Source organism: Trifolium pratense, linkage group LG7 (genome assembly GCF_020283565.1).
Source record: "Trifolium pratense cultivar HEN17-A07 linkage group LG7, ARS_RC_1.1, whole genome shotgun sequence".
NCBI lineage: Eukaryota > Viridiplantae > Streptophyta > Magnoliopsida > Fabales > Fabaceae > Trifolium > Trifolium pratense.
Window position 1 is genome coordinate 56,881,103 of NC_060065.1, and position 19,697 is coordinate 56,900,799.

General features: G+C 32.8%; 4 protein-coding genes and 1 non-coding gene across 6 annotated transcripts; 3 read left to right on the forward strand and 2 right to left on the reverse strand.

Annotated features, from left to right (window-relative positions):
* Positions 1 to 730: 730 nt before the first annotated feature.
* On the reverse strand, positions 731 to 3,155 carry LOC123898521 (tetraketide alpha-pyrone reductase 1). The gene is made up of 6 exons (XM_045949504.1): positions 3,008 to 3,155; positions 2,519 to 2,691; positions 2,159 to 2,347; positions 1,834 to 1,996; positions 1,530 to 1,722; positions 731 to 1,034 (listed from the first exon to the last, which is right to left on the reverse strand). The coding sequence occupies exons 1-6, from the start codon at positions 3,126 to 3,128 to the stop codon at positions 869 to 871; spliced, it is 1,005 nt and encodes a 334-aa protein (XP_045805460.1). The 5' UTR covers positions 3,129 to 3,155; the 3' UTR covers positions 731 to 868.
* Positions 3,156 to 3,639: 484 nt separating this feature from the next.
* On the forward strand, positions 3,640 to 3,712 carry TRNAR-UCU. The gene has a single exon. It is a non-coding gene; the product is annotated as a tRNA-Arg (tRNA).
* A 455-nt stretch (positions 3,713 to 4,167) lies between these two features.
* LOC123899434 (dehydration-responsive element-binding protein 3) lies at positions 4,168 to 5,257 on the reverse strand. The gene has a single exon (XM_045950555.1). It carries the CDS (start codon positions 5,166 to 5,168, stop codon positions 4,560 to 4,562), a length of 609 nt encoding a protein of 202 aa, XP_045806511.1. The 5' UTR covers positions 5,169 to 5,257; the 3' UTR covers positions 4,168 to 4,559.
* Positions 5,258 to 8,821: 3,564 nt separating this feature from the next.
* Positions 8,822 to 12,399, forward strand: LOC123899433 (3-methyl-2-oxobutanoate hydroxymethyltransferase 1, mitochondrial-like). Its single transcript, XM_045950553.1, has 5 exons — positions 8,822 to 9,282; positions 10,328 to 10,534; positions 10,624 to 10,770; positions 11,337 to 11,390; positions 11,495 to 12,399. Exons 1-5 carry the CDS (start codon positions 8,875 to 8,877, stop codon positions 11,732 to 11,734), a joined length of 1,056 nt encoding a protein of 351 aa, XP_045806509.1. The 5' UTR covers positions 8,822 to 8,874; the 3' UTR covers positions 11,735 to 12,399.
* A 1,019-nt stretch (positions 12,400 to 13,418) lies between these two features.
* Positions 13,419 to 19,032, forward strand: LOC123897436. Of its 2 annotated transcripts, none has more exons than XM_045948078.1 (14): positions 13,419 to 13,543; positions 13,662 to 13,722; positions 14,161 to 14,305; positions 14,603 to 14,778; positions 15,315 to 15,352; positions 15,674 to 15,753; positions 16,267 to 16,334; positions 16,507 to 16,831; positions 17,232 to 17,344; positions 17,427 to 17,492; positions 17,900 to 17,990; positions 18,136 to 18,203; positions 18,339 to 18,376; positions 18,507 to 19,032. In XM_045948078.1, the coding sequence occupies exons 1-14, from the start codon at positions 13,515 to 13,517 to the stop codon at positions 18,691 to 18,693; spliced, it is 1,485 nt and encodes a 494-aa protein (XP_045804034.1). In that variant the 5' UTR covers positions 13,419 to 13,514; the 3' UTR covers positions 18,694 to 19,032. The 2 variants fall into 2 exon arrangements, with proteins under 2 accessions (XP_045804034.1, XP_045804035.1); XM_045948079.1 differs by having other exon boundaries at positions 13,437 to 13,543; positions 14,167 to 14,305.
* Positions 19,033 to 19,697: the final 665 nt, after the last annotated feature.

Here is a 19,697-nt window from a genome sequence, read left to right on the forward strand (position 1 = left end):
TAGTTTCTTACGTATATTTCTATGAAAGAAAGCAAAATGAATTATAAACAGGTACTATTTGTCCCTAATTATAAGCTCTTTTGTCGAGCGTAAACTGTTGCTTATAAAAGCAGACGGACAGCGTAGAGCTTAATGCATAAGACCAAACTTTATTTTTGTTATTTTGTTAAAGACAAGTTTTTTACCATCAAGGTTCACAACTTATGTCCTAAAAAACAACCTTAAGAATTAAAGAGATGCACATTTAATTAATCCTTAAAAAACAAAGCAAATTCAATTATTATTAACTTATGACTTATCTAAGAAGCACAAATGTGTCAAAAATGTGTCGCATACTCTGATAACTTCTCCATGGCTAGAATGATTTGATAATATGACACCAGCAGCAAAGATGTTTATGCCAAGAGCGACTTTGGATATGCTCATTTGCTTGCAACTAGCATTGATACTAATAAGACTACTCAGTATTTTGTAACTGAGATTGTGGGAGTCTGAAGGAACTTGGTTGAGTTTGGTCTGATTTTGGCTTCAATTTATGTAAGAGATGGTTGTGATTATTTCTTTGATTTTTTGTTCTGATCTCTTTTCTGTTTCTCCAATTTATAATCATCAGTGATGGTTACAAGATTAAATCCACCAAATTATACAAATTGATGTACACATAAATAATATGTGCATTAAACTAAACACTAGCTAGAGCAGAATAGAAGAAATTAATAGTTAAGTAATTTTGTCTTATTCTTTTGGTTCCAAAAGTGATTATTCCCATCAATGTTGTATACATATTTATTGGTATATAATACTATAAGGTACTTGAAATTAATTAACATAATATATCTGAAGTAAAGCATACATATGCAGAAGTTGATTACAATACAACATAACGGGGTTGGTGAGGAAGAGTGAGATAGCCTTGTTCCACAAGTGATGCAAAGGAATCATCAAACATTTCTTCAATAGATTTAAACTTGAATCCTAGACTCTCAATCTTTCCTGTGTTTAATTCATAATATGGTCTATCTTGTTTCTTGAACCTGAAAACCAAATAAATCATATACTACACATTATGTATTTGTAATGAGATTAATTTCTATAAAATATCATAGTGTTATTTTTTAAGTTAATTCTTAAAATATCTCCACAAATATTTACATGGATTTTGATGGAATGATGTAAAAAAAACTTAGGTTTTTGTTGATGTATACAAATTAAATCCTATTATAATTCTTATATATATATATATATATATAGATCAAAGTTATATAAAGTATTGTCCGGAAAAGAAAAGGATATAGTTGGTAGTTGCTGGGACGCTGAAATACAATGGTCCAGATTTGAATATAAGATTTCACAATTCTCCACATTTAAATGTGCGAGACTAGTCACTATTAGACTACTAGATAGAAAAAAATCAACATTTTTCTTTATCAAACTAATTACATTAATTATTAGAATAAAGTATATGTACCATAATTTCCATACTAAGAAACAACTATGTTGATGTGATGTAATGAGAAGCATTAACACACCTTTTGGGAATGGGAAAACCAGGAAAACGAGTTGCTAGCATGGCAACCAAATCATCATTATCCATTACTGTAGAGCAGCAAAGATATCTGCCATGAGAGGCTTTATTCTCATAAAGAAGGATGTGACAAAGTGCAACATCATCAATATGAACATATCCCATCCTTCCATGCCATTCAAATTTCTCTGTTTCCCCTGTTGTAATTAATTGATTAGAAATATTAATCATAATCAGATTTTTTTTCTTAAAAAAAAAATTATCAATCAAATTAAGGTGTTTGTGTGTGTGCGCGCGCGTGCATGCACCTTTGAACAAGCCTAGAACATCAGAAGCAGTAGAACATAAATCTGATGGCAAGCTAGGTCCAATGATGAATGATGGTAAAATAGTCACTAAGTCTATTCCATTCTCTTTGCAATATTCCCAAGCTGCTTTTTCTGCCATTGTCTTTGACATTGGGTACCATGCCTTAATTCAATACATGCATGTCACATAAGTTTCATATTAAACAAATTGTACATGTATCTCAAATTATATTTCATATTATGTTGTCACATGAGAACAATATTTAAAAATCACTTGAACTCAATATCTTGATTAGAATACACGACTAGTTAAAGAAATGTGTACCTTGAGTTTCTCGCACAATTCCAGGGAGCTCCAAGATGACTCATCAATTGGTATGTTTGGATCAAAATCAGCTCTTACTCTAATAGCTGAAGACGACGAGGCTAACACCACTCGAACAAGGTCTGGGTTCCTCTTACAAGAACGCAACACATTTAGCGTACCTTGGACTGCCGGTTCCAAGATTTCTGCCTGTTTTTTGGACAAAAATTGATAACCATATTCGACATTGATCAAAGTAACATGACTTATTTCACTATGTATAGTCTCCATGGACCTAACTTGCCATCAATTGGTATCAATATTATCATATAATTGCCACATGATTGATGAAAACATAGAAATACAATTGAAATATCACACCTTAGGATCATCTGATATATGTTTGAGTACTGGAGAGGCAATGTGGAAGACACCTTTGCATCCCATGATCGCGTTGTCGAAGCTATTTTCTTCCATTAAATCAGCTTGGACTAGTTCTAGTCTTTCTGTTGCTCCTTCCAACTTCCATAAATGTTCAACTTTCTCCTTCTTCCCTGCAAATACATATGAGCATCATACATTTATTAATGTAAATGTAATCAAAATTTGGAATCTTGTAGGACAAGTAATCGAGTCAACAGCTAGACATCTAAATTTTTTCACACAGAGATTGGATTGTCTCTCAAATGGATGACTTAATGAATCGAATTTAAGTTTTTTTTTACTAATGTAGAATCTTGTTGCCAACGATCGCAACACAATGTTCTAATACCATGTGTACTAAAAAAACATTAAATTTGTGTAACCAACAATATTCAGATAAAAATAATTAATTTGTAGCAAAATTAAGTTTGGATAATTGAAATAAACCTAAATCTCTAACTGTTCCAATGACATGATAGCCAGAAAGAAGAAGTCTCTTAATAAGCCAAGAAGCCAAAAAGCCAGAAGCTCCTGTGACACATACTCTATCTCCACCTTTGTGTTCCATTTCATAAGTGTACAAGGTAAGACCAATGTCTTTGTTCATATATATAAATATATTCTTACATGTTTCCTAGCTCTTCAATCATCACAAGGATGATATGATCAAGCTAACCCAACTTCAACTAATGGTGAAGGTTACATGACCTATCTACTAATGATGATATTGATATATTTTATTTAATAGTTGAAACGTGACATAATCCTACATGCATATACACATAAATTTGAGTTAATTAAACAATGTCAATATTTTATATAAGTAGTAATTGATTTGCTAGTTCAAATATGGTTTTCACTTCATGGAAGATCCAAATGTGTTAAAACTTGTTAAGTTAATTATAAATCTAATAAAATGAAGTTAAGCTAGTTCTGAGTAGTGTTAACAGTTAGTTAAACGATGGCATTTTATCAGCAATTGGCTTATTTTGTGGTACAAACAAAGTGATTTATGTAGTTTGCAACGGGGTAAATTCCTAGCAACTAATACTATTCGTATTCAATCATTAACATCCGAAGCGCCCATGGCCTAATGGATAAGGCGCTTGACTTCTAATCAAGCGATTGTGGGTTCGAGTCCCACTGGGCGTGTTCTTTTTTATTTTGCTTTTTAAACAAAAATTAAATATCGCATACTCCAAACATGGCTATTAATTAATTATTATGTAAGATTTATTTTTTTGCATAACTTTGGAACAATGCCTTATTTTTGTTGAGATGTGTGGTATTTTATGTGATTGTCAAATGGATAGAGAAATGCAATTGACTCACGTTATCCTATAAACTAATTCAACTTATGTAATCGGTCAATATAATTCACTTCTATTTTTCATCAACCTCTCAATCGTGAGGTCCTCTCTTTTATCCACATCTCATGTTAAGTTATTAATCATTTTCACTACAAACATGATGTTAGTTGCTTCTCTTTTGATAGATAAACGAAATGATATTAATCATTGAAAATTCACACACACATAAATTAACGAGTCGAAGTCTAAACTCTAATCACAACGTCTAACTTCATAATTTAAGTAGTATTATGGAGGTAGTATAACCGAGAAGCTCTTGATCCAAAACAAGTTCAACCCTAGTGCTAAACAACTTAGCATTAAAAAATAAACAGTTAAGATTAAAACTGTGTAAAATTGATCAAACTTCAATTCTTAAATTAAACTCCTAGATTACTTTTCTACACCACATATCACTTATGAAGTTTTCACCGCCGTTAACGATGACTAATCTCTATCGGGGAACCTACAGGCACACAATGTGAGTTCTTTCTTCCAACCGAATTCTGTCCTACATCAAGATGAGCTAATTACTATATATGCACACTTTGAGAATAAGAAGGGATGAAATTCAGTTGGAGGGTACTTATATTACAAAAGGAACAAGACATTGAAATAGCCAACCAAACATAAAATAAAACTCTCATAAGTCATAACATAAAACTCTGTTCTTCAATCACCATGTCACACAAACTTTCTACTGACGGATACACCCAATTTTCCACCGAGTCAATCAAAATAAACTCACTTCTCAACTCAACCGAGTCAAAACTCTCTTCTATATTAGGAAGCTCAACAATCTCACTCAGCTCTGAAGACTCTGATGAAAATGATGAACATGACTCACCTGAGTCGGAGTGTAACATCTCAGAATCAAATTCCACCATTGAAGCAGCTTCTGCAGCAGCAACTTGTATATCACGTGGATTCAACGTGATTGGTTTAGGAAGCACGTGAGCTATTTCGGGAAAATTAAGAATAGGTGAATGACCCTTTATGTTTAAAGCAGCAACATCATGTGCTCTTGCAGCCATTTCGGGAGTAGCATAAGTTCCAAGCCAAATTCGTGATTTCTTGCGAGGTTCACGAATTTCAGATACCCATTTGCCCCAACTTCGCATTCGAACACCATGATAAACTGGATGGTTGCTAAAGACTCTGTTTTTCTTCACCTTGCTCTGTTTTTTTGTCTCTGTTTTTTGAGGTTTTGAAGAGTTTATTGAATTTGAAGTTTCGTGACAGTTTCTTGTTTGTTTCATTGTTTCTTAGAATTAGGAAGTGATTGATAGATTTCTAGGAAAATGGTGTTTGTGAAATGTGTTTTTGTAGAAGAGAAAGGTTGTGTTCTTATACAAGATATAGTGACCCTTAACCTACCAATAATATTGGGAGTGCAAATTGCAAAGGTTGAAAAAAAAAATGAAGAAAAAGAGATAACTTTATAGTAAGTAATTAAACTAACATGGTAAAAGAAACAGAAAAATATGAAGAGAAGATTTTAACAAATTTCCTTTTCTTGTGAAAGAATTATTTGGATAAACAGCATCGGCCTAAACTATGTGTCAGATGTATGACGTCCTGAAATAATAGTTATATATTGACAATTTTCATAATATATCAAATGGCATTGATAGATTAGTGGTAGCTTGTGATATTTGCGTGTGCAAGTTTATTGATTCGAATTTTAATGGTGTCATTTTTTTAGTGCTAGTAATTTTAAATTAAATTAAAATCAGTAACTTTTTTTTGAAAAACTTAATAATTGAAAGAATTACATGTACAAGTCATTCACAAACTTGACCACTAAATCATTTTAATCTCTACAACAAATTTAATTTTTTATTAGAATATTCTCTTCATGATGTTATTTGCAATGATACTTATTTTTTAATAAAAATTATTTTTAATATTCAAACATAGCCTCTAAATAGTCGGATCCACTTGTTATATAACACAAGTATAATGTCATGCTTAATAAGAAGAAAAAAAACAGGTATAAGGTCATGTAGGACTAAGAGGGATATCATGTTTCATCTCACTAGTATTGAAAGGACCCACGTATGTATTGTAATGTATTTTATATTTTCTTGTTGTACCTACTAGTAAATATCTCATGCACGCACAATTATATGGATATGAAAAAAAAAAAAAATACAAGAAATAAGTAGATGTTAAACTATTTGCCATCCACAAAAGAAATTTATTTTTTGGAAAAAAGCCTAGTGAATTACAATCAAAACATAAGATCTTTGGTCAAAAGAAGATACACCAGAAGAAAAAACAAAAGGATGGGAACACCTCAATAAATAAATAAAGATAATCTCTATCATTGCATACGGATTCAGATTCAGATTTTCACACAGTATTAGATTATAACCTTTTATTTGAGATCGGACGATTTTGATGTTACGCACAATTTTATGCATTAAAGTAATCTTAGCCGCTAATTTTAGATCAGACATCTCAAATCAATTATTGTGTGACGCAGTAACTATAAGAAATTATATTCCATTGGATACTATGTCGTTGTGTGCATTGTGCTGAGACAAAAGCACCGTGTATATCTTGTCATGAATTTGGATCAGCTCCAATTTTATCTCACATATTATCTTTATTTTTCTTAATTTAATAGATGGTAAATCACAAAGAGAAAAACCTATTTAAAAAGAGGGCAGAAAAAACATAAATTATCGACTAAAATTATTACAACATGATCCATATAATTTTATTTTATTTAGAGGATCTAAATCCGCCATATCTTGCCATAAATTATTTAGAAACTATCCCTATCCAAGGGGGCAAGATGTGACACATCAAAAAATGGACTATGATAATTGGGGATATTAATACTTCCAACTATATTTCTGACATGTGTTAACATTTTTCCAAACACATGTTAAATTGAATGATTCGATAAAAATTTGATATCTTTAAGCATGTGGTAAGGAGTTTGATTCCTGATTTATGTATATGTAGAAAATTTGGTTGAAAGGAGAGAATTCACCTTGTGTGCCCCACATATTTCCCGACGAAGATTAATTATCGGCAACAACGGTAAAAATTTTGTATCAATATTATGGTAAAAAAAATTGAACTATTATTGCATATGTGCATTGGGTATTTTAGCAAAACTACAAATTTTCCAAATAACATTTGAAAAACTACTTTAATTTTATAAAATCAATCATATATTACGCAATTAAAATAAATTAACAAATATCCCCATGACGTTGGGTCAGTTGATAAAAACATCACATTTTATGTGCATAAGTTAAAATTCAAACTTCTGACACTTCATTTATTTACTTTAAAGATAAATTTCTAACCACTACACCAAAGTGACAAAAAAGAGTAAATCAACAAACTGCTCAAAGACAAGATTTATATGTATTGATTGTTTATTATCAAGAATTTAAACACTCAATCATTCAGAGCGCCTTCACTATTTTAGCTCGACACTTCAGACTATATACTAAATATTTAAATCGTCCTATCATTCAAAGCACCTTCAGCCTTTCAACCAGACACACTCACTACAATACCAAATATATAAGTTACCCAATTATCAATTTTAAAAACAAAACCCTGCCTAATTTGCTTCCAGGTACATGAGTGATGAGAGAGGCCAAGCAATTTGAGAGTTTATATAAATGGTACTGTAATGGAAGAAGGATTAGAAAAGTCACCATTGTTGCAAGTACAAAACTCAAAGTGACTTTTAATTTTTTGTCGGACTTTTATTAATGAAATTACTCCTTTTTTTTTTATCAATACTACAAATTTGCAAAAGCTAATACTCTATTCAGTATTATATATAAGAAAAAATTTGACTTTTTAGACGTAGAATTGATATATCTAGACAATAATATAGTTTAAATACATCAATTTTATAATAAATATAAAAAAATAAAATGTTTTTAATATATGCGACCAAATGGAGTAGTCAATAATCCATTAATTATTAGCTTTCACAAGAGGACCTACATTGGTAACCAAATATTCATTATTTGCTTTCCCAAGAGAACCTACATTGTTTGTCCAAAAAAAAAAAAGAGGACCTACATTGGGAACCAAAAGATTTGTCCAAAATCTAATGGTTTTGGCATCTCCAAAAATTACCATTGGTTTACTCTTGTTTATGAGTAGAGAAGGAAAACAGAGTGCATATAACAAAGAAGGTAAACTGATTTTTGTTTTGGGACGTTAAAAGATACTCCATCAGTCGGTGCAAAAAAATAGCGTATTTGAAATATTATTGACCGGATATATTACTTTTTCAATGAATTAAAAAAAATATTTTTTATACTTATAATAGTGACCAAATGAAATAATTTCATTAATAAAAGTCCAACAATAAATTAAAAGGCAAAGCTACTAAAATATAAGGTGGAGTCACTTCAATCCACATATAGTCTAGTTTCACTTAATGGATAGTTTGGTTAGTTTCACTTAATATGAACAAAATTTTAACTATAAAAGCAAATATTAAAATTAATACAATCTTCACTAATAGAACCAACATACTGGAGAGTTTATCAATAATTATTCAACTCAAAAATCGTTGAAAATAATAGGTATAAAGAAAATAAAAATACACAATCACAACACACGAATAAAACGTGAAAACTCCAAAGCTGAAAAAAAAAATCATATATGTTGCACTGCCTTATTCAATGTCTATATGTGACTAATCCACTTGGGGTTGGTCGAGTGGTGTTGGCTTGGACCCTTGGAGTATGCTTCTCTCAAGGTTTCGGATTCGATTCCCACAGGTGCCAATTTCGGTGGGCTAAGTCCATACAAAGCAAAAAAAAACTCTGACTTTAAATAGGGCCCACAAATGAACGGTGAGATTGATCCCCTTGAATTAGTCGTCCTAGGACAAAAAAGAAAAGAAAAGAAAGAAGTCTATGTGACTTAATTTATTGTTAAACTGGTAAACTGCCGCCGTCGTGCATCACAACCATGTCGTTTCTAAGGTCCATACTCCGTACAACAACCCTTCACCATTCATTTCTTCAAAAACACATTCGTTCTATGAGCAATCTACCAGAAAACACAGTATATTCAGGACCAACATCTCAAAACAAAAGAGTAACACTTTCACAACTCCGACAAAAATATCGAAACTCAGTACCAATCACAGTGGTTACTGCTTATGATTACCCTTCTGCTGTTCACCTTGATACAGCCTCCATTGATATATGTGTTGTTGGTGATTCTGCTTCCATGGTTGTTCATGGTCATGACACTACTTTACCTATTACATTAGATGAAATGCTTGTTCATTGTCGTGCTGTTGCTCGTGGTGCTAAGACTCCTCTTCTTGTTGCTGATTTACCTTTTGGAACGTATGAATGTAGTTCTATACAGGTACTATACTCTGTTTTTTCTTTCTTTATTTTTTTATTAAAAGATTGGAATTTGTTTCTTTTGGACTTTAATTGTTAAGTTTTTGGTTGTTGGGATGGATGGTTTTAAATGTGAAATTTGGTTGAGTGAACTCAAAAATTTATGACAATCAACACGTTTTTATACCGTTTACATTCGACACTTTTGGCTTTTTAGCACCAGAGGTTGTAACACCTTCTGAAAAGAGTTCAAAGGGTCGTGCAATGTAATGTTGTGTCGCATAGGTCTACGAATGTAGTTTTTCAAAGATTAGGTTTTTCTATACAGAAAGGTCTAGCGGTGCAGCTTGTTACCCGTGTGTAATTATCTTAAAAAGAGAAAGTTTGCATCTTTTTTCTTTTTCATCTGGGATTTTGGAATTTGTTTGTGTTGTTTGATATTCACTTTTATTTAAGATTTGTTGAAACAAAATTTAGGAATTGGAGGCATTTTTTTTTTATAGATTTTTTCCTTGTTAGGGTTGTTGGAATTAGCTATGAAAGCATTGACAAGTACACCTTAGATGACACTGACACATAGACCGTTAAAAACGGAAGTGATTGAATGTAGTCATATGTATTGGTGTTAGACATGTTTCAGTGTCAGACACCAGACACCTCTGAAGTGCTGGTGCTAGATAAGGAATTAGATTTTCTATTCTTTCGCAGCCGTGATATCAGTCCTTTGATGAAAATTGGACATCTTATAGTGTGAATTGCATTTTTAAAGTTGATTTGGTGAAGTTGGAATACTAGGATTTAGATTTCTTGACTGCGTGGTTGTGTTGTGTGCGTTCCTAACTATAGAGAATCCGAGTCTAGGGTTGTTAAGTTTGGTGATTTTGTATCAGAGTGGAATTCGTTTCTTTTAAACTTGAAATGTGACCTGTTTGGTTGTTGGTTAGAATTGAAATGTGGAAAGGAAATGGTTGGAATTAAGGACTTGGGGTGCTTATTTGTGTAAATATTTTAACTTTTTTCTTACCATATGCTATGGTTTTAAGTGTTGCTGTTTTGATTATAAGCAGGCAGTGGATGCGGCAGTTCGGATTTTGAAAGAAGGAGGAATGGATGCTGTAAAATTGGAAGGAGGTTCCCCATCAAGAGTTGTTGCCGCAAAAGCTATTGTTGAAGCTGGAATAGCTGTGATTGGACATGTTGGTCTTACTCCACAGGCTATTAGTGTTTTAGGTGGATTTAGGCCTCAAGGAAGGAATGTTGCTAGTGCTGTCAAGGTCTATATCTCTATTCTCTCATGCATGATGCAACTGTTTTTGCATTTTGAACAATTTTTAGCGATTCTAAAAGGAATGAGTTTGTGTAGGTTGTTGAGTCGGCACTGGCTTTCCAGGAAGCAGGATGTTTTGCTGTTGTTTTAGAATGTGTGCCTGCACCTGTGGCTGCCGCAGCAACAGCGGCGCTTGAAATTCCGACTATTGGAATTGGGGCTGGACCTTATTGCAGTGGACAGGTCAGTTGGCCTAATTTCCATTTTAGCTGATAAGTGCATGTATGGTTTGACAGTGAGTGAGTCGGTCATAACCACGATGTGCTACCGCGACTTTGGCAAATATTACACTTTGTAGCTTCAACAAAATCACAGTTTCACTGTGATTTCGTGAAACTTGGCGTGATTCCAAATACTTTGAGTATCCTACGTTAGTTGCAAATATTTTGTTTAGCTAAACATACTTTACCTTCCCTTTATTTGAAGGCATTTGTTCGTCATCTAATTTGCTTTGTTCAGCTTTTGCTTCTTGATAATTGTCTCTCTCAAATAATATTTTCACTTTAATGCAATATATGATGATGATGATGATGATGATGATGATGATGATATTGAGCTGGAGAATATGTTAAGATTGGTCATACGTCTCTTATGAATGGAATTTTAATTTGATTATCCCTCAGTTGTTTTGAAATAATTATGCAAAGCTTCATTTGTAAGTTATAATTTTACATTAAGGAAAAGAAAATGGAGTATTTTTCTTAGTTGAAAGCCAATAATTTCTAATTTAGATTTTATTAATCATGCAGGTACTTGTTTATCATGATCTTCTTGGTATGTTGCAGCACCCCCATCATGCAAAGGTATTTGGCTCAAATATTAACCGAGGTTTTCTTTCAATTTTTATAATGTTAACCTTGGAGATAATGATTCAATGTTGAAGTTGCGATGACCCTATCTTTTGTAGGTTACTCCAAAATTTTGTAAACAATATGCTCGTGTCGGAGACGTCATCAACAAAGCCTTACTTGATTATAAGGAAGATGTGATAAATGGTTCATTTCCTGATGCTCAACACAGTCCATACAAAATCAGTGAAACTGATGCTAATGGTTTCTTGACTGAGCTGCAAAAGTTAGGTTTTGACAAGGCAGCATCTGCAGCGTCCGAAGCAGTTCAGAAGATGGTTACAAAATCAACAAAGTGACAATTTAGGAAAGCTACCAACTGCTCCTCCGTTTTTCCTTTGACGTTCTTCGTCTTGTTCAATGACAAAATAAACCGAAGGACTTAAGTGAATGGAATTTTGGCATAACAGATAGGTAGACCGTAGACAGATAGATTACTATCATTTTCTTAAGGCGGGTTGATTAATATCATTTCTTTGCCATCTCACATCATATATGAAGCCTCCATAAATGCTAAGGTGATATCACGAAAAGAAATGTTGTTTTGAAGCATTGTATCAGAGAAAAATGTTGAAAACCAATTTTGATTTGTCATGTTTGTTTTGGTTATTCAAATGGAGCTTCCTGTAGCAAACTGAAACATCAATTATTGGTCTGGTACAAGTTCTGAGCTGGTTGAGATTTTATGCGGCACTGCATAATCACGCATTATCAAAAACTTTCAGCAATTCGCTGGACTGTGTGGAAGCAGCAGAATTTGAACTGAAAAATTCGGTGTAATATGATTTATTTGTACATGGTTTCTTTGGAAAGGTCGTAATGACAAAATTTTCAGAGATAAAGAAAGATTGCATATGATCAATTGATCGAAAACATTTAACTCTTCTAGTGGAAATGGCTAATATGTAAAGTGACCGAGTTCATGTATTCTCAGTCGATGAATAATCAGTCCATGTGACTATTTTAAATCTTGGATCCAAACGCTTTCTACACCATAAGCTGAGCACGAAAAGACGGTATAATTCTTTGGCTGACAACATAAGCTGAGCATAGAATAACCTTCCAATGAGTTAGCTGCAACAGAAACTAGGATTTGTTGAGTTACCCTTAAATGGCTCTAGCTCCTTTTCATGCTCATATCTAGCAAGTGCTCTAGCCACTATAGTTTGTCATGTTTTGCGATTGTTTTCTGCAGTTTAAGACATTAAAACTAAAGAATTAAAATATGCACAAAGAAACTAAATTTGTGAATCTTGTGCCAAAAACATTGCTAAATGCCTTACCAAGTATATATATAGTCATGCAGAAAAGGTTGTTCCCAGTTTGCAAATGGGATCAGGTGAGGTTACTTGTACAAATAAAATGCATACATGAAACAACAACAGAAACTAGGAGAATTAGTTGACTTACCCTCATATGTGTTTGGATCCTTCCAACGAGGAAAACTATTTTATTCTATATATTTTTAAATACTTTATTCTAAATAAATTTTATATTTTAGTATAATATCAATCTTAAATATCAAGAGAAAAAATCAAGTGTGGGAAAATAGTTTTAATAAAAAAAAATATTTAGTAATATTTTAGCTTATTTTCATAAGTTTTCAAAAATAGCTTATGGAAACAACTTTTTAACATATAAAAAAATAATTTAATTTAATTTTTTATCTTTTGTTATAAAAATAACTTATACAAATTTATACATAAATATTTATTATAATAAACATTTTGTGTTATAAGGTGCGTATAATATATTTTTAAGATCAAACTATAAATTAATAAAAATTTAAGGTGTAATTGTCCGTAAGTCATAGCTCAACTGACAAAAATTGTCGAAATTGTTAGGCCGAACGTTATGATCCGGGTTCGAACCTGAGATCTCACAATTATGTGAGTTTAATTTTAGTGGATTACCACTTCAAAGACAAAAAAAAAATTTAAGGTGTAATTTAACCTTAATTAATTGATGTTTTTGTCTACCATTTGGATAAAGACCAAACTTTGTTTTTGCACCGTCACTTGGAAAAAGAAGTTTGAAGTTACAAAAGTGGGCTTGCAGTTCATTCATTGGAGCAAGGGAATGATAGGTTGCAGCAGGTCTCTCTTGAGGTTCCTCCACTCCACCTTAACAAATTTCATTTCTCTGTTGTTGTACATGTTTTGTTCGATGTTATCTTCAAATCATAAAACTATTTCTTAATTGTCATATTATTTTGTTGTTTTGCAGAGTCGACAGAGTTCTCAGATTTACCAACACTTATGTTTCATCAAACCCTACACACTTTCAGGTTCCCCCAGACACTGTTTAGCATTTCCCTAATAATAAATAGTATTCATAGTTTAGTAAAAAAAATAGTATTCATAGTGAAATTAAGTTATGTTAACATTACTAGTTTTCCTCTATGAAGCATAAACACTACCCGGATTAGGCGTGTTCTAATGTCGAACACGCGTCGTTGTCTCACAACGACACTTCGACACTTATAATTACATTGAAGTATTATGTTATTTTCTCAAAGTATTTCGGTGTCGACGTGTCATGTCTGGTGTTTATGTCTGTGTTCGTGCTTCATAGGTTTTCCTCCGGTGAAATTTAATTTTGCTATACTGTACTGTACTGAAATGGTGTCTCATTGATATGTAATAATTGTAACAACAAATTTGATTGTTTTAAGAGTTTTAAAGTCATTTCTCTGCTTTAACACTTACTGGTTTTTTTGTATCAGGAACAGAGAAATTATCATGGTTTAAGCTGTGATTTTATAATGGGTGGTAGAAAAAAGAGAGTTTGTATTGATGACAATAGCAAGAAGGAAAAAACAATGAAAGCTATATGGAGACCTATTGCGACTAATGCTAGTTCTTGTGAAGGTTAGACTTTTTTGTTCCATGCAATATTAGTGATCGATTTCTGGGCGTGCCAATAACTTTGCATTATGTTTATGATATGCATGATTTCTTTTTCGTGACATGACTTTATGTGGCATTCCTTTGAAAGTATTGAAACAGATATTGTAGTTACTTTTATCTGATCTTTAGCTATGGTATACTATAATGTATAGCTCCACGTTGTTAGATAAAATGGGAATTTTGGTATCTTTTATGGTTTTGGCTATGTAAAGGTAATATCAAGAAGAAGATGACGCCTTAAATTGACGTGTTTTGCAGAAAGCTCGATAACAGCTGCGACAGTTAAGTCAGAAGATGGAGGTAGAGTTCAAGAAGTGGGTTGTAGCACATCTAGCACTATCTCAAATGAGCATCTCATGCAGGGTAATGTTGAAAACAAAGTGCTAGAAGGAGATTCATCTCTCTCCGCTGAAAAGCATTCGATTTCTATGAAGGCAAGATTATAGATTTTCACTTCCCTTTTTCTATTGCCATGAATTGATAGTTTACATTTGATGAAGTTGTCAACCAATCTGTTAATTTGTCCCTTTATGTTCAGGTTTCTTGAATTGTTAGTTGTTCAATACCTCAATCTATATTGAAGATTACTATAGCGCTAGAATTGGTTGGTTTGTTGTTAGTTGGCGGGACTTAATAGAAATTGGATGCGAGAAATTCATAAGAACTCCTGCATGAAACACTACGCAGCTGATTGTTTTCTTGTTTTTGTTTCTTCTGATTCTGACCATAGCTTTATTGATTATCGTCTGATATTGTTCTTCCGATTTTCCCACAATTTAAAGTGGAAATAAATTAGATCACCTGTTGCTTTTTAGAAAGCTTTGACTGTACCATCTATCTGCCTCAGTTCTGAAATCTAGTTCATATTTTTTTTCTTCTTTAAAAGTCCCTACGTGCATTTGGTTCACTTGCTGATTATGCATCGAAAAATCAACAACTTCAGCTCTTCCATTTTGTGTTTGTTGTGCAGGTTGGTGCTTCTCTATTTCGTTTTATTAAAGGAAAAGGGTAAAAACTAGTTTTTAATTTGTTTGGCATTGATAACAATATTGCTTACATGAAAAGGAGGATGAGCTTGACATGAGTGAAAGTTATAGAGAATTGTAACTAGTGATGCATATTAATAGTTTATAAATAGGCAGAAAAGGAAACATAGTGATGCTTATCAGGAATAGTAAATAGTTTAGGCTTGAGATTCAATTGTCAACATCATATGGATACAATATTACAAAATCTTGTTGCTATTGTTATCATAAAAGAGAGAGTGTAGAAGATAGTTCTTATGAAATAAGATTATATGCTTGTCACTCATTCTTAATAATGTTTCAGGGGATACACACAGAAACAGATAGAAGAAGAGACAAAAGTTAAGATAATATTCCCTTCTTCAAAAGAAGATGAGTTTATTAGTAAGTTTTTGTTTTCACCAAATCCACCGTTTATTTCCAACGTGTTAGCTTTGAAATAGTTATTTTCTATTATGGTTCTGTTTCAACTTTGATTAGTTTTATCTTTATAGATTGAGATATTAAATTAAGTGATAGCTGATTTGGCATGAATACAATTCTCCTGCATCAAAAGACCTAAAATAATTATAGACCAGAAACATAAGATTGAGTCTTAGATTGGCTAAGTGTACAGTACTTCCATTTGAAGTGGATGCTCTTCCCTCTTAACAATTTGGCAATTTGGAGCAAGATATTGTCTATATAAGAGTGGATAAAGAAATCCAATATCTAAATGATTTATGTTGAAGTTTTAGAGTTTTAGATAAAGGAGGGAAAAGAAGAAAAAAGAAGATTTTGAATTGTGTTTGATGTGTTTTGATACAAAAGACTAAGTTACTCTAGAATAAGATCAAGCTATTATATGTCTATATGATATTTTTCTTATCATCTAAGAGGTATAATTGTATTTTGCAGCCATTGAAGGCATTTCCGTAGATAGCGTGACTTCAGCTTCAGAGAAGATTCAGGCTATAATTGATGAGGTCAGTTGTCTGTCCATGCAATCTTTCAATCTGAAGAAATTTATGGCTATAATTACCTTCTTTTTCCAAAAAAAAAATCTTTGTAGTGTATTATGTTGGTGCTGGTGACTTGAGTTGATATTACTTTCCAGTCACAAACTATAGTTCACATATTTTCTTGTGTTTGATACAGACGGTTAGGAGTCGAAATCTTGACTATTCACACTTCATATCCCTTCCACTGGCCATCCATCCCGAGTTAGTTTCTAAACTAATGAATTTTCAACACACTATTTTGGGAAATGACGATTCTTGCATAGATGAGAATGTTGACACTGACTCCAATGAGGCTGAGGATACTACTGATAATAAAGAAGTGGATCAATTGTCAAAGGAAAATGCTGATGTTGCAGTTGAACTTAAAGTTGATGATGACAGTAAATCAGTTAAAGTTAATCTTACCAGCATACCATTTGTCAGTTATGCACCTAAAGCATCCAAGTCTTCTGCTTCATCTGGTATGGAGCAATCTCTTTTGCTATGTTTTGAATGCATATTGCTTAAAATTTGGAGTCAAAAGATCGGGAGATTGTGAAATGATCTCCAATGTTTAATCAACTCAGCAGCATAACTATTCTTTAGTGAGTGTTGGTGTATGTTTCATTACATTTTTCTGTTCACTATATTTTTACACTTGGTGAGCCTGAACTAAGAATTCTACTTCACCATTTATTAAAGTGATTTCAAGGACATGCTTATATTACTCAGTAACTAGTCATTTTTTTCATAGTTTGAGATTACTTTGTCATGTAGAAATCCATCGAGGATTAATTGTTTATTCTTCTGTTTTAATCTTCAACTTCTATGTGCTATCGTCTTTAAAATGAAACGTCATTGATTTATTTTTCACTTTTACAGACTTGGGGATTGATAAATCTATATTCATCAAGCCTAAGACATTTCACCTCACAGTACTCATGCTTAAGCTATGGAACACAGACCGAGTTAAGACAGCCACTGAGGTCTTGCAGGTAAGTTTTATTAAACACAACATAATAATATATAGTATGTAAATTAAATTCTTTCTTTGTAATTATGTTTGTATCCATGCAGAGTATTTCCTCAAAAGTTATGGAAGCATTGGATAATCGGCCTCTCTCAGTAAGATTAAAGGGACTGGTAAGAATCTATTTTACACTCCAAGTTATCAATACAGCACTCCTGAATTCCTACTTGCTAATTGTTAGTTGACAATATATAATAGGACAGTTTAAGGCTGGTGCATTCACTAAATATATGGAATGAAGTGACTAAATACAAGTTGATTTCTGCAAAGTGTCTTTTTAATGCATTTAAAATTATAATATATTCACAATTTGAAGCTTTTCTCTTTTCAAACTCGTAGACAAATTGTTACATTAACTTCAGCATTGCATTGTGAGATGTTATCACTTCGTCCTAATACCTATACTGGCTTGGGATTTCATTGAAAGATTTGCGATAGTAGTCTATATTGGATACAAACTTTATTATAGTAGTCTATGTTTCATATTTTTAATAAGGCAAACATATGGTTAATCTTGCAGGAATGCATGAAAGGTTCCTTCGCCAAAGCCCGTGTCCTATATACTCCTGTGGAAGAAATTGGCAATGAGGCCCGCCTTTTACGTGCCTGTCGTATCCATATATGAATAGTTCCCTGTGGGTTTTTTTTTTTTTTTTTTTGGTTCTATAAATTAAAATAATTATGGATCTGTGATTGTACCTGGTATTGATTATACACATTGTGCTCAAAAAGTTGTATATTTCTGAGCTTACTTAGAAGTCATAATTGATGCATATGTTGAAGCTGGACTTGTCTTGGAGAATGATGCTAAACAAAGACTGAAGGTAAATATTCATTGTGCTTATATGCAAATTTTGGAAAAACTGATGATAGAATAATACCATACTCTCCCTCTGCTATATAACTTGCTTGTAAGTTTGGTAGTTTCAGTAATCAGCGAGTTTTTTCTTGTGATGCAGCTGCACGCCACTGTGATGAATTCAAGGCATAGGAAAAGGTGCTGCTCCCGCTTTTATATTTTCTTTTAGACATCCTTAGTTTTTTGCAGCTCAACAATCTCCCTTGCTTTTTTAAACTTTGTTAGATTATTTCGGTTTAAATATCTGATATAAGCTGCTGGTGTTCAGGACAAAGTGGAAGAGGAATGTTGACTCTTTTGATGCACGGAGCATATTCAAGCAGTATGGATCAGAGGACTGGGGACAGTATCTTATTCGTGAAGCTCATCTTTCAAAGAGATTTTCATTTGATGAAAATGGATACTATCATTGCTGTGCTTCAATACCTTTTCCTGAAAATATACAGGAAGAGTAATTGATATCTTGTTGGTTATAGCCTGACTTTCTCTTATGTGTAATAAGGAATCATGGGAATTGCTTCTCAAAAGCTTTAAACGTATCTAGTAGCCAATGTAAATGCCTGTCGACACAACATCAACCTAGGTAGCATAATCAGGAAAAAAAAGTGGTTACTAGTAGTGCGTGGGATTTAGATAGGTTGTGTTTAAATGTTTGTTTGACGATTGATATGGTTTCTTGTAGAGCTCGATTTCCAAAATCGTAGTCCATGTTTGTCTAAAAGTTTCTTCGTAAATGTGGTTAACTGGTAACTGTAATATGTGTGAAATGTTAATTGTTTTTTTGTTGAACCTCACTGATATTGCATCATTTGCTGATATCTTATTTTGATGGATCTGGATTCCTTAATGTTGCCAAATCGCAGTTATTGCACTCTACAAATTTTCTGGCCATTGGATAGAGATAGAAGAACTTATATTTGACTTCACCATATCATATTTAAAATATGAACTCAAAATTTTCCGGCCATTGGATAGAAATAGAGTTCATTGATGTAGAACCTTTCTTGGCCGAGGCACTTGGAGTGAGATTGGTGTCTTCAAAAAGCTATCGAGTTAAACATGAAAGACATTGTCATTGCTTGAGATGCTACCACTATGGTGAATTGTATTAACTCAAACAAATCTGTAGCGGTGATTGAACTTGTGATCCAAGATTGTAAATTGCTTATTGAACACATAGACAGTGCTTGTGGCACATGTTAGGCGTCACTTAAATTCTGTTGGTACTAAATTGTGGATGGGAGTAGTCTGAAATTCCCTTTCTGCAGATCTTTGTAACACATCTGATGTTTCCACCATTTCTAGTTGAATGAAAGTTTTTGTTTAACCTAAAAAACGTCCGCGGGAGTGTCATCCTACCAGTTACTCACGCGTCCTACGCCTTTTCCTTTTTACTCTTTCGCTACTTAAGTAGCGGACATTATAAAAATGAGAATTTCTAAAAAATGTCGTCCGCTAC